The sequence below is a fragment of the Halteromyces radiatus genome (assembly GCF_025201355.1).
Source record: "Halteromyces radiatus strain CBS 162.75 chromosome Unknown BX664scaffold_8, whole genome shotgun sequence".
Classification (NCBI taxonomy): domain Eukaryota; kingdom Fungi; phylum Mucoromycota; class Mucoromycetes; order Mucorales; family Cunninghamellaceae; genus Halteromyces; species Halteromyces radiatus.
Genome location: NW_026251694.1, coordinates 1,225,454 through 1,239,543, shown reverse-complemented (window position 1 = coordinate 1,239,543; position 14,090 = coordinate 1,225,454). Strand labels below are relative to the sequence as shown.

The 14,090-nt window shown below is 31.5% G+C and overlaps 6 protein-coding genes and 1 non-coding gene across 7 annotated transcripts; 2 read left to right on the top strand and 5 right to left on the bottom strand.

The window, feature by feature from the left end:
• Positions 1–248: 248 nt before the first annotated feature.
• BX664DRAFT_352872 (uncharacterized protein) lies at positions 249–482 on the bottom strand (the record flags this gene model as incomplete). Its single annotated transcript, XM_051547688.1, has 2 exons — positions 249–290; positions 375–482. The coding sequence occupies 2 exons, from the start codon at positions 480–482 to the stop codon at positions 249–251; spliced, it is 150 nt and encodes a 49-aa protein (XP_051397316.1).
• Positions 483–1,617: 1,135 nt separating this feature from the next.
• On the top strand, positions 1,618–3,377 carry BX664DRAFT_341250 (transcription factor IIA, alpha/beta subunit). The gene is made up of 6 exons (XM_051546962.1): positions 1,618–1,811; positions 1,874–1,975; positions 2,037–2,228; positions 2,336–2,662; positions 2,726–2,968; positions 3,027–3,377. The coding sequence occupies exons 1-6, from the start codon at positions 1,794–1,796 to the stop codon at positions 3,231–3,233; spliced, it is 1,089 nt and encodes a 362-aa protein (XP_051397315.1). The 5' UTR covers positions 1,618–1,793; the 3' UTR covers positions 3,234–3,377.
• Positions 3,378–3,476: 99 nt separating this feature from the next.
• Positions 3,477–5,010, bottom strand: BX664DRAFT_341249 (uncharacterized protein). The gene is made up of 6 exons (XM_051546961.1): positions 4,894–5,010; positions 4,775–4,835; positions 4,657–4,718; positions 4,338–4,602; positions 4,010–4,264; positions 3,477–3,899 (listed from the first exon to the last, which is right to left on the bottom strand). The coding sequence occupies exons 1-6, from the start codon at positions 4,932–4,934 to the stop codon at positions 3,684–3,686; spliced, it is 900 nt and encodes a 299-aa protein (XP_051397314.1). The 5' UTR covers positions 4,935–5,010; the 3' UTR covers positions 3,477–3,683.
• A 1,011-nt stretch (positions 5,011–6,021) lies between these two features.
• BX664DRAFT_341245 (kinase-like domain-containing protein) lies at positions 6,022–7,913 on the bottom strand. Its single transcript, XM_051546960.1, has 2 exons — positions 7,035–7,913; positions 6,022–6,934 (listed from the first exon to the last, which is right to left on the bottom strand). The coding sequence occupies exons 1-2, from the start codon at positions 7,749–7,751 to the stop codon at positions 6,194–6,196; spliced, it is 1,458 nt and encodes a 485-aa protein (XP_051397313.1). The 5' UTR covers positions 7,752–7,913; the 3' UTR covers positions 6,022–6,193.
• A 587-nt stretch (positions 7,914–8,500) lies between these two features.
• BX664DRAFT_341244 (uncharacterized protein) lies at positions 8,501–11,363 on the bottom strand. Its single transcript, XM_051546959.1, has 5 exons — positions 11,195–11,363; positions 10,067–11,123; positions 9,894–9,954; positions 9,627–9,821; positions 8,501–9,523 (listed from the first exon to the last, which is right to left on the bottom strand). Exons 1-5 carry the CDS (start codon positions 11,320–11,322, stop codon positions 8,559–8,561), a joined length of 2,406 nt encoding a protein of 801 aa, XP_051397312.1. The 5' UTR covers positions 11,323–11,363; the 3' UTR covers positions 8,501–8,558.
• Positions 11,364–11,717: 354 nt separating this feature from the next.
• Positions 11,718–12,507, bottom strand: BX664DRAFT_341242 (uncharacterized protein). Its single transcript, XM_051546958.1, has 2 exons — positions 11,974–12,507; positions 11,718–11,945 (listed from the first exon to the last, which is right to left on the bottom strand). The coding sequence occupies exons 1-2, from the start codon at positions 12,471–12,473 to the stop codon at positions 11,819–11,821; spliced, it is 627 nt and encodes a 208-aa protein (XP_051397311.1). The 5' UTR covers positions 12,474–12,507; the 3' UTR covers positions 11,718–11,818.
• Positions 12,508–13,635: 1,128 nt separating this feature from the next.
• Positions 13,636–13,708, top strand: BX664DRAFT_t113. The gene has a single exon. It is a non-coding gene; the product is annotated as a tRNA-Lys (tRNA).
• The last annotated feature ends 382 nt before the right edge of the window (positions 13,709–14,090 follow it).

Sequence of the window (14,090 nt, the reverse complement as noted above, 5' to 3'; positions counted from 1 at the left end):
GAAAGATGATGATGATATGATGATGATATGATGATGATGTTTGATGTGATAATGATAGGCGTGCGTGATGCAAAATGGACAACAAAAATCAATCTTGCATATATGATTTTGAAAAACTTCAATCAAGCATCAAGACATTTATTTCATAACGATAATAATAAATAGTAGTTCTATTGCTACCATTCAGATGGAATCAAGAAAGAAAAAGGAAATCTATCTAGAATGATTGTACCAGTAAGACAAAGAGCTTAATCAGTATTTATGCAAATGCTTGGGGCAAAAGGAATAGGCTAATTAAAAAAAAAAAAAAAAAAAAAGGATTGAAATTAGTTTCATGATTGATAAATAATAATTATAAAAAAAGATTTACTTACACGACAGATCAAACCAGGACAACAATCATCAGTGGTACGACATGTTCGTTCAATGCCAACGCAAGCAGAAGCATATTGGACCATGTTGGCAAAGAGACAAAGGGACATAAGAACGAAGAGGGACTTGAAACAAGCAAACATGATAAAATAATAATTTGAGAAAGAAATGAGATAATGGAGAAAAAAAAAAAAGAGTCAGTGATTGATTTCCTTCTTTTATAGTTTTTATTTTCATTGTTGAAAGAAGATTTACATCCTCCAGGGGCCACTCCGTTTTAATACAAGAAATTGAAAATGAAAAAAAAGCCTGTCAAAAGCTTGTCAAAAGAATCCATCTTTTCTCCTGGATTTTCGAGCCCGTTCATTGGTTTAGATGGTGAATAGGTTGAAAGTACAATCAAATTGGAGGAGAGTCTTAATCATAGATGTTGATTAATGATTGCAAAGTAATCATAATGTTGATGAATGATTGTAAGGTAATCATAATGTTGATGAATGATTGTAAGGCAAGTACAATGTTGATGATTGTAGGATGATGTATGGATGACGAAAAAAATAGTTTATTAATAATGAACAATGACAAGTCAAAACTATGAGATGATTGTGCCTGCTTGCAATGTCGCAGACCCATATAATTCCCCTTGTGTGCATAATCACTGCTGCTTCGGACGAAAAGGCGGTAGGGAATCATTTGAATACCCGCATAAATCGTCCAATCATCTTTAGTCAAGACGAATGTACAAAATGAAAAAAAAAGAAGAAAAGAATTTATTTTTCCTATTTATTGTTTGTCTATATTCAAATAAACTATAAAGGCATGATATATTCTATTAATGAATGATTTTCATTTATTAAATTGTTGATATGTAAATAAAAGTGGCGATACTGAAGGGGCTTAGTGATCAAGCAAAACTCTTTGAATAGGCATGCGAGACAGATGACGAAACAGACGAAACATCAGCGGCAGTTGAATTTCCGTTGGTATAAAAATAAAAATTTGTACTCTTCAATTATAAAAACTTCGCATCTCTTTCCCGTTCTCCACTTTTTTTTTTTTTTTTTTTTTTGATAAGGTAACTAATAAAAATCATAATTTGGGAGAGATTCCAATATAATGGTGTTATCTTTATCTTCATTCTTTCTTTTTATCTTTGATCGTAATGAACTTTTTTTTTTTGTTGCTTGATACTTTTGGTCTCCCTTTTTCTTCTTTTACCACTCTATCATTACTCATTTTTGTTTCTTTTTTTTTTTGTGTAGAACTTGTCAAGGAAAAGAAACGATAACGCAATTGATCAACAACAACAACCTTTCGTATATTATACTTTTTTTTTTATCTGTCAATTAGGCTTTCTTGTGGAAAAGAAGATTATTCTATATTATCTTGTACCTTTTTGACAAAAGAAAAACTCTGACACCATGTCCAATGCTATTGTGGTAAGGCAAATAAATAATAAAATAAAATAAAACGGAATATTCACATTTCAACTTTTATTTAGTCCAATGTTTATCGATACGTTATTGACGATGTGATCAATCAAGTACGTGGCGAATTTGAAGACATGGGGATCGATGAGGCCGTTTTACAAGAGTTACAAAGGGTAAATAAAGATTATGAAACCAGAATTCATTTCTAATATTATCTTTTATTATTATTGATAGTCTTGGGAAACAAAAGTAGCTCGATCTCGTGTGGCCAACTTTGGGTTCAATAACGATGGATACTATGACGATGAAAGCGAACAAAATAATGTAAATAACGATAATGACAACAATGGCAACAACAGTAATAACAGCAATATCCCCCCTACTACTACGACCGCTACCAACAATAACAACAATGTATACTCAGAGGTATAAAAAGAAAAAAAAAATACAAAAAAAGAGACTTTTTTTTTTGGGAAATGAATTCATTCTTTTCTTTTTTTTTTTTTTTTTTTTTTTTTTTACCTATTTTTTAGACATACTCACAAACCAATCCTCCTGCCGCCAATCTTGCCACAATTGCCAATTCTGGTGTACGAAGTTCATTACGACCTGAAACTATTACCAATACTATGCGACCTCCTCAATCACAAAATCAAAATACATTACAACAACAATCAGCGTCAATATCATACAATCTACCACCAGCAAATATGCCCCATTTGCCTCCTGTCAATGGTAGTGGTCAATATTCATCCATGCAACAACATCAACAAAATTCACTTCCTGATCTTCAATTGCCTGGTGGAGGTCGACCCAACATTCCTCAAAACGATGGTGTTAATGATAATATGACTACTGAAGTAAGTTGAATGGAAATATGATTTATGATGAATTATATTAATATTTGATATATTCTGGTTTAGGAAATCGATGCTCATATTTCCAAGATAGTGATGGATGCACATGAACAACAACAAAGCAGTATACAAGATGATTCACCTTCATTGAGCTTCTCTGCAACCAATCTATCTGGAGAAGCATTGGCAATGGACAACCTTCCAGAACATATCAAATTGTTGATGAAAGATGCAAGGGAAAGAGCCATTCAAGCTGGTGCGATTTCATCAAAATCTCGTATTGCTCAATTAGATGGTGAAGATGATAATGTAAGTTTCCAATAAAATATGAAATGATGTTATAACTTTTTTTTTGTTTTTTAATTAGGATGATATCAATTCTGATTTGGATGATTCAGACGATGCTGATGACGATGCTGAAGGTGGGGAAGAAATTGAACATATCATCCTTTGCCTTTACGACAAGGTGACACGTACAAAGAACAAATGGAAATGTGTGTTGAAGGATGGCATCATGCTGGTCAATGGTCGGGACTATCTCTTTCATCGCGCCAATGGAGATTTTGAATGGTAGAAGATGAACAATGGATCAAGATAAGGGTTTTATAGTCACATTCCCTCCTTTTTTTTTATTATTATTATTTTATTATTATTATTATTATCATATTTGTGATTCTTCTTTTTTTTCTTCCAAATTGAAATTTATATATACTATTATATGACATTCATAGTGTAGCTCCATGTTTTACTATATATTTGTTTTTCTTTTTTTCCTTTTTATCAACAGTAATAATAAAAAAAAATAACTATATTTATTCTATTATTGATATTTTTATGAAGATATTTTATTCATCATCATCGACTCCAGAGTCAAAAGGTATAATAAAAAAGTGGGGTACTATTTTTCAAAAAGAAAGATCACGAAGTGCAGCAAAAGGATCTAAAGGTTGTGGAGTAGGGGAAGTAGGGCTTGTATGAGAAGTCAAAGTTGGATGGGTAGATATCTTCGTGGGTGAAGGTATTTTCATGGAGGAAGGTGGTGGAGGAGCCAATGGTTGAAATGGAGCTTGTCGAGTTTCAACAGACTATAAGTGAAAAGATGAAAAAAAAAAAGTAAGGATTTTGAATCTATCTTTTTTTTTTTTTCCTTCTTTACCTTTGTAGACCAAATATCATCCAATGTACTCGTCTGTTGTGTCATTGTTGTTGTTGTTGTATTTGTGGTAGAGGGAGATACAGGCTATCAAGAAACACACACCAAAAACAAATCAAAACCAGCATTGGATTAGTTAAAAAAAAAAAAAAAAAAAAAAGAAGAGCATGCAATGTATATATGTATGTATTACTTACAGTGTTCATCCATGGATTGTTATTATTATCAGCCAAAAGATCGATGCTATGTTTTTGAGAAAGATTGTTTGCAACCGTGGTTAAACCAAGAGGAAGATGATCATCATTTGGGTTGTTAAGCAAATTGGAATGTTGTTGTTTGATGACAGAGTTTGGAGACGTGGGTGGTGGCGGAAGTATAAAATTGATTGAAGTAGGTGAAGTTTTAACTGATAAACGACGTGTTGAAGACAAATCTTGACGACGAAGACCATCCTAATAAAAAAAAAAGAAAGGATGATGATAAGAATAAAAATGTATCAACAAAAAAAAAAAATGAAAAGATTACCTCTGTATAAAGTTCATTGATAGTACGAATGATCTTTTCACCATGTTCTTTCCAAAGAGCTCTATCTAACCATCTTTGTTCATAATACTTTTGTCGCATAAAGAGTCGTACGTCATAATCAGATTCTATCCATTCTAATTCACTATGAAAACCATGTAACCAAATACGTTTTGCCATTGTATTACCACCCATTTCAAGACTTGTTGTTTCAGGACCAGAGAATTTGCTTGTAGAGATAGATTTCACTCTATGACCTACTTCACGTCTAATAATAAAAGTATGAGGATATGATATTTTTTAAACAAAAGAATATACTTACACAAGTCCAGAACATCTTGCACAGATAAAAGTTTGAATAGTCATATCTACAAAGAAAGGACTCTATACATAAACTTTTGTTAGAAATATATTGGGTTTATTATATGTATTCTTCTTACTGTGGCTGCACAATCGAAACATCGTTTATTATCAGGTAAACGAAGTAATTGCTTGATTTTACTAAATAAAAAAAAAAGAATTAAGTTTACTCTATAAAAAGTCACTTATTAGACCTTACTTCATATCTTGTTCTTCTTGCTTTTTTATTAAATGAGTCATGATGATACAGAAAAAAGAGTTCTATTCCAAAAGAGAGAGAGAGAGAAAAAAAAAGGAAAGAGATGGTAATTTTAAGCGGTACATAAATTGAAGCATTAACTTTTTTTTTATATGTCTGTTTTTGGAATACGCTATTGCCCCCCATCTATTTTGTAATACTCACCCATGCTTACTAAAATCCCCTCTCCTCTGTTTTTTGAATATAAAACTGTCTATCAAAAGTCTAAAAATGGTAATCAGTCAAAAAGTAGGTTGTGACGATGATATGATCTGGATTTCAATGAAATCATTAAAAAAAAATTTTTTTTTCAGGGCAAGTAAATATAATATTCTTTATTTCTTTTTTTTTTTTCTTCCTTCTTCTTTTAAAAGAAAACTATAATAACTCTCTTGATTTGAATCTATAGGTAAAAAAAAAACTCATTTTTTATATTAATTTTCTTTCCCTTTTTTTCAAATCAAATGATGATATTCTATTATAAAGACATTTGCACGTCAGTCTGATTCTCGTAAAAAAGAAGACAAACGTTCGCTAAAAATATCTGATTTTGACAAGTGGAAAGAAGAAACCAAAAAAAAAAAAGAAAAAAAAATTGGATGAACTGATCTTATTTTTTTTTTTTATTTTTGTAGATGTGTGACCATGAGAACCCGATGATTATGATAGTTAGTTTTTAGTATAGTTTATATATATATATTTAGAAATGAAAATAAAAAAACTTTATAGAACATTGTATATGATGAAAGATCTGTTTTTAGACATCAGGATCTCTCCACCTAAAAAGAGAATGATGATTTATTTATTTATTTATCTGTTTCCCACAATCTTGGGACAAAAAAGAAAATGAGTTCTATAAAGAAAACCTATAAACACTTTATATAATAACAAAAGGGATGTGATATCTTATGACTTTTTCGGAGTGATAAGACAATATTATCAATTTGAAGATGGGATGAATCATGATGATGATATGAAAGTAGTACAAACTGTGTAAATAAATAAACAAGTATAGATAGAGTGGAGAGAATTCTTTATTTCATCACAAATTTATATAAAAAAAAAGTCTAGTCAAAATTATAAAAAAAAGATCTATACAAAATAATAAAGATATGTGTGAGGAAGAAGAAGACGAAGAAAAAAAAATGATGAGGGAAATATACAAAATACATATAAAAAAAAAAAGAGAATATAGAAGGGAGAATATAAATATAATACAAAAAAAAAAAAAAAAAGATATTGGTATTAAGAAAACGCCTTATTATTTTTTGTTGATGTTGTTGAGAGTACAGTGAGTGTGTCGCCATCCATTAGGTAGAATACCATTGTCACAAGTAATAGTATTATACATCCATGAAGAAGCCAAAGCTTGATCTATAGTATATCTAGTGATTGGATCTGGATCCATCATACCTGCCAAACATTCCCTTTCTTCTTTAGAGAAACCATTGAAACAATCACATTGATCTATTCCCAATTGCCTTTGTTTCATATATTTGCCATAATCATGATCACCACCATCGATAGCTTGAGATGATACCATAAAAGGAGAACCGGGTACAGCATCTCTTGATGATACTTTCTTACCACCAACACAACCATGATAGAAACTTGCACCAAAAGGAAGTTGTTGTTGTCGAATACAGAAATAAGTAATGGCAGCACTCCAAACATCTAAAGCACGTCCATCATAGGAAGAATGTTCATCCTTCAAAGACCACATTTCAGGTGACCAAAAAGGTTCACTACCGCACCATTTGTAGCATGACCTTGGTTTGGATTCAAAGCAAGATTGCACTACATCAGCTACACCAAAATCGGTAATCTTGAGTGTGCCGCCACGAGTCAGGACAAGATTTTCTGGTTTGATATCCCGATGAGCAATACCAAGTTCATGTAATTGTTGAATTCCAAGTAATAGTTGTTTAAATAAACAAGCACGTTCATCTGTGGTCATATTGGGTCTTTCACGAATTAAATCATATAGATCACCACCATCACACTAATTATAAATAAATAAATAAATAAATGTTAGTATATATATTATTTCATATGACTTTGTTCTGTGTAAACAAAAAAAAAAAAAAAAAAAAAAAACTTACATATTCCATAACAGTACAATAACGATCTTTTTCGTCAGTAACCAAATCAAAAGTACTAACAATATGAGGATGAGGATGTTTTGAGACAGTTTTACTGATACAAAATTCATTTCCCATACGTTTGTGATAATCACGTTCTGATTCTTTCTTATCACGTTTCTTGAATTCCTTGACAGCTAAAATGGTTCCAGTATTCTTTTGTCGAACAAGACGAATAACAGCTGTAGCACCAGTTCCAATCATTTGTTTCTTCAATAAATTTGATGGTTTGATATAATCACCATATTTTTCACGAAGAGTAGGCATAGAAGGTGTGATGGCACAAGAAGGTGAATTACACAAAGAAGATGGTGATATAGGTGGTTGATTGTTGATTTTTTCATCTACTGATAATGTCTTTTTGAATAAATGAGATAATGATCGACTAAGACTAGATCCAAAACTACTACTTCGACTTTGACGAGGAGAAATAATGCTGGAAGAATCATTGGGTAAAGTCATTTTTAATCCTATACTAATACTAGGTCGTTGTAGTCGTTTACTGGGAATGTCCATTGGTGTAGTAGGATGAATAGTTTGTGGTGATAAATATGTACTATCTTGAGATCCATCGGTTGATACTGAAGACGATAAACCTGGACAATCACAATTGTCTAAACAATCTGGTGAAACCGATCTTGGTATTTCTTCTTCTTCGATCATTAACCAAGTAGACATGATGAAATGTGCTTTATAAAGGTATTATATTTGAGTCGTAATGGTTGTGGTGTTGTTAATGAGAAAAGAAAGGGGAAGAGAGGGGTGTATATCTATAAATAAGAATAATAATAATAATAGTATAAAAAAAAAAATGGTATGATAATAGATAAAAAAAAAAAATCAAAAAAAAAAGTGAAGGGAAAAAAAAAAAGAAAAAAAAAGAAAAAAAAAAGGGTGGGAGCTATTTTATAAGAAAACGGGGATAACGGTAGAAATAAGAAAAAAAAAAAAAAGTTTTTTCTCTCAGCTTGATTGGGAATTATTGAACGAATGGATGAATTCGACGGGAATCTTTACAGCGGAAGATTAAATTAGTTTCTTCGCGGGAACCTATGACTAACTTATCCCTTTCTTGAACTTCGATAACTATTCACTCTAAACTAACCAGAAAGAAAACAATATATTCATCAAACTAAGTAGAATAGATCCCACATGATGAAATTTAGTTAAAAATGGATATAAAATATATATATATATATATATAACTTTAATATTGAAACACTCATAGATTTCATACTGTTATTTATGATCTTTACAAATTCAATAGACTAAGGAAGAATATGATGTAATATATAATATTTCGTCATCATCATCATTTCAACAATATATATTTATTAACATTTCAAATAAATAAATAAATAAATAAATAAACTATACTATCTAGTCATATATATATATATATATATATATATATATATATATATGTATAAAAGGTACAAATAACTATACTATATATAGAATTACAAAAAGAAAAGAAAAAATTAACTATGCTAATTTCAATTTCACCAAAAGTTTGCTTTTATTTTTGAAGCCAAACATGGATTTCTTCTTAGGTGTCGTCATAGAAGGAGGTCCAGTAGGTCCAGGAAGAGAAGTGGATGCCAAGGATATACCTGATTCCGTAGTTGTTGGTATATCTAAATCGGGAGTCAATGTCTTTTCATCCTTTTGTATCAATAACGCCGAATTCAATTCATTTTCATCCAATACTGCTTTTTCATCAATTCTATTGGTGATTTCTGTAGACTTGACTAGCTCTTTTGTTGATGAATTGATTTTCAATGATGATGATGATGATGATGATAATACTATAGGTGGTGGAGGTGGCAACATCTTGGAAGAACTTTGATTTGAAGAATGATGACTGGTCAATACCATTCTATGTGATGAAGAGGAGATAGTTTGATGTTTATCATTGTTGTAAACTGCTGAAGAGGAAGAAGAAGAAGATACCATAGAAGATCCTTGATCTGACGTATGAGGTTTATTCAACTTGGCAACGTGTACTAGTTCAGGATCATGTGGTTTTTCTGCATCCCTACTAATGGCTTCATCGGGTTTTCCTAAGGCTGCTGTTGTAGATGATGAGAGTGGTGTTGAAGGAGTGGATGATGTAGGCAAAGAAGCTGAAGCAGTAGACATTGCTGGTGAAGTATAAGGTGGAGGAGGTTGTGTAGGAGTTGCAAACTTATTATTGACACTTTGATTATTGTAACTATCTGCTGTTAATAAATCTAATCTTGAAGTAAAGACACACCGACGATCCAAAATAAGAACTTCTATTTTGATTTCTGTTTGTCCAAAATACATATTGACAGTCATTGTAAGTTGTTCACCTACTCGTACACCTTCAAACGTTGGCATCTTGATAGGAAAACGAGCAACCAAGTTCACCCGAGGATCTGTGACTAATCTTGGAGGAACACCTTCACCATCAAAAGCATACAAATCTAAAAAAAAAAAAAAAAAAAAAAAAAAAAGATTCAGTTTAAACATTAGGAAAAAGTTTTAAATGATTCTTTTTCCTTTTTTTTTTTTTTTTTTTTTTTTTACCAGTTTCAGTGCCATGTGGATAAGTAACCAAATATTTCTTTGTCACGCATTCATCAAGACCAATAGGTTGTCCTTTGTGAGCATATACACTAAATCGTTGCTTGCAGTAATATCTTCCATGAACATTAACACGATTTGCAATAGGATCCAATCTTTCTTCAAATGGAATTTGACTGTTGAGACCATAAGTTCGACCTACGAAGGAAAAAAAAAAAAAAAGATAAAGTTTTCTTGACTGTTGACTCTATTCTAATTTGTTATACTTACGAGAGACACGCTGAGCAACAAGACGAGGATTTAATCCAAAATAAACCGCACCACGGACCACCTAAGAAAAAAAAAGTAAGAAGAAAACAAAAGAATTAAAGTTCGAAATTCAGATGAGTTATTTCCATTGTAAGAGTTTATATTCTTTTTTTTTTTTTTTTCCTTCTCCTTACCGCCATTTCCGCTCGAGGAGGAATACCGACAAATTTGACACGAGGTATAAAAGTTTCATTCACACGACGATGAAGATAATTTGATTTTCCAAAACCACCTACCATAAAAATAGCATCCACAGGTTTGAGAGCTGATCCATCCAATTGATTACGAATCAATCGAATTACTTTTTCCACCACAGGATCAAATACCTTTTCTTTGAGTTCATCGGTAGTAAATATCAAAGTACCATCCATAATACCAACTTCCATATTGTCATTATTTGGGTAACCCATAGTAAAAGGAATAGGAATAAAATGATCTTCACCATCATCATCGAATTGAGGCTTGATTCTTTCCACAAAAACACTCATCATTTGATCCATAGCACGTTGATTGACTGGTCCAAAATGTTCGAATTTCTCCCTAATTAATTGTTCCATGTTTTGATCCAAAAAAGTTGATCCACAGGTATCACCAGAGCCTTTAGTCACCTCTTTCAATGATCTATCTTGAGCATTATCATTGATTTCAAATACAATCAAATCAACAGTACCACCACCAGCATCGCAAATCATAAATCGTTGACCATGTACAAGATTGAATTGGTCACATGTTTTTTGACAGTAAAGAGCAGCTGCTTCAGGTTCACTAATCAAACTCAAGCGTTCCAAAGGATCGTTTCGATCAATCATCCCAGCCATAATAGCAGCTTCACGCATCACCGCCTTGGCTTGATCACTCCATGTTGCTGGTACAGTCAAACAGTATCGATATTGTCGTTGATCATAGTTTTGTGCAAATCCGCGCTTCATAGTATCGTGAATATAGTCGTGTAAGGAGCGTAAATAGTCAGCAATCACTTGTAGTGGGGTTAATCCATTAGGTAGCAAAGACAGTGTGGCAGAGGTTGCTTCATCCAAATAGAGCTTGAATTTTTCCAGAAAATGATCTTGAAGATTAGGTCGTTCTGATTGTTGTCGTGCTGCATCACCCCAGGCACCTACTTGTTGAGAATCTTTTTTATATAGAATAACGGTGGGTGTTTTGGGATAAGCTACATTTCGTTGTTTGGGCCTATTTTTCAAGAAAAGAAAGATAATAATTAATTTCAAAAAAAAAAAAAAAGAACGTATAAGAATGCTTACCATGTAGTAATGTCCTGAAAGTCTTCAAAAGTATCTTTGGTATATGCATAACAACAACCACTAAAAGTCGTGCCAAAGTCAATACCTACTACATAAGCATAGTCATCTGCATTGAATACTTGTGTCATGGATCTGCTTTTTTTTTTAAAAATAAAAAAATAAAAAAAAAAAAAAAACTAAAAAAAAAAAAAAACTTAAAAAAAAAAGAGAGAGAGAAAAAGAAGTGAAGTTTAATTTAGTCCTAGTTTTGATTTGACTTTATTTTTGTGGGCTGAGTCAAAAGAAATTTATTCATCATTGTTCATCCTAAGAATAACGAAGAAAAGATTCCAAAATCAAATAGTTTAGCGTATCACCATTTATCCTTTTCGGTACGTCATCCACATTGTGTGGCAGAAACATGCTACTATATATTATCATTACAGTTGAGAATATGCTACGGAACACAAGCGCTGCCACAATTACTATATTCGGAATCCTCTTCTAACTTATCAAAACTTAAATATATATATATATACACTTTTTTTTTTTTATTCATATTGGATCATTTCAATAAATATATATATATATCGCATTCTAACTAACCATCTATACTACAAAATATTATATACTAATCATCATCATTTATATTCTACGTCGTTTTGTTGTGAATTGAATCTTTGAAGATTTTTCTGTATCACCAGTTGGTATTCCCATAAGTTGTACTCCTAGTTGTTCTTGACTGTTTCCTAAATCATCCTGTGAGGCTTCACTATCATTCATTGTTCTACTATCTTCACCACCAAACAAGATCCGTTTGTCCTATCCAATCCATCTTTGTTGTGTCATCCTGTCGTTTTTGATCTCTTTTTTTCCTTCTACTATTGTTGATTTTCCATAAAGTATCTGTTACTGCTGTACGCCTCTTATCAAACTTGACACGAAGATCTTCCACCGTATCATATTGGGGAGCATAATACACTTGAAGTAAATTGGCATAAAATACCTTATCATCCATTTTTCGTTTCGCTAAGCGAGCTTCATCAATGTTGGAATAGGTAACTAAAAGTGGCGGCAGAGTAAACGATGGAGATGCTTCTTCGATTCTATTCAATGACTGCGAGTTTTCTACTGTTCCATAGAGACTACATTTCGATAACAAATGTTGAATGGTTGTTTCTTCACCACTGAGTGCTGGGATGTTTTTAATAATAATATGTCGTGACTCTTGAGCAATGGTGTATACCACTACTGCCCTAGGTATCTTCGGTTCGCGATATTCTGGTCTATTCAAAGCCATTCCATTGGATATGAAGACAGATAAAAAAAAAAAAAAAAAGAGAGAGAGAGAGAAATAGAAAAAGAAAAAGAAAAGAAAAAAAGACTGCTTTTAACTTCCGCTACATCTTTTTCTTTCTCTTTTGTGCTACAGTTTATTCACAATAGTTTGATGCTTGAATGACGATTGATGATGACAATATTAGAGATAATGATAACTAAAATATAAGCACAATGACGATGATATTAATAAAAATCATAGATAAGATTTTATTGAAATGAGAGAGATGATATAAAGTGTATCTAATACTAACCAATAATACAATCGCTATAATAACAACTAGATAAGAGAACAAAGTTAACCTAATTAGAAGAAAACCAATCAAAAAGATAATTTTTCATGATTGCCATGTCTTCCTTGTCATACATTTCATCCAGTTAATAGTTGATTCAAAAAAAAAAAAAAAAAAAAACAATATTGATTCACACATAGAAGGAAGCAAAGTGATACATATCTACACCAGAAAAAAAAAAAAAAATGAGTTTCATCAAAAAGAAAAAAAGGAAAAAAGACTGACTTACAAAAAATAGAAGAAGAAACCATACGGTATCATACACTTTTTACCTTAAGATTCTCGAAAAAGAAGGAACGAAGAATTCATAAAAAAAAAAATACATCATTCAATTCAGTTACTTTTTATTTTTTTTCTGGCTAACATTACCTTGGTTTGACTATACCCGAGAATGACTATAAATAAAACAATTAGTCAAGTAACAATTCTATGGAAAATAAAAATAGTAAAAAAAAAAAAAAAGGAAAGGAAGTCGGATTCCAATCAAATTAGATCAAAAGAGAAAGAGTAGTTTAATTATATATATGTATATCATAAAAAAACAGAGAGGTATAATGTAAAAGAATAAATGAAGACGTATTTTGTGATTAGAGTAAATAAAAAAAAAAAATAGAAATAAAAAGAAAGAATGTGATGGGAAAAATAAAACGAAAGAAAAAAGGAGGGAAAAAGGAGGGAAAAACGAATTTATTCAGTATGCATTTTTTCGCAGTATAAAAAAGACCATTTCTATTGGTCGTCATAATACCGACACGGCTACTTTTATCCAATCATTTTGCGCGATTTTGCTATTAGATTGATAATGATGTTTTCAGTCTAAAAAAATGTATCGCCTTGCTAGCTCAATCGGCAGAGCGTGAGACTCTTAATCTCAAGGTTGGGGGTTCGACCCCCCCGTAGGGCTTATATTTTGTTATTTTTTAACCTTGCTCGGAATATGAAACTGTACCAATCAAGTGTGTTAAAGATTTTTTTTGTTCTCCTGTAAAGATTTTATTTGTTACTTGGTTGATGATTGATTTGTTAAGTGATTTTTTGGTTGTTAAGGCCAAAATTGAAAAAGTAATTCGGATGATTGAAAGAGAATAAGTTAAATAGTGAGCACCAGTACTTGATTACGCAAGCACACGTAAAAGTTTTTGAATAAAACAAAATAAAAGTAAAGTAGAAAAAAAAAATAAAGTCTTGTTCCAAATTTGGAAAACAGAAGAGGTTCTGACTTTTAAAATATAGAACAGAGTGAGCCAATCAAAAGTGACAATCCACAATACAGTTAAATTGGGGTG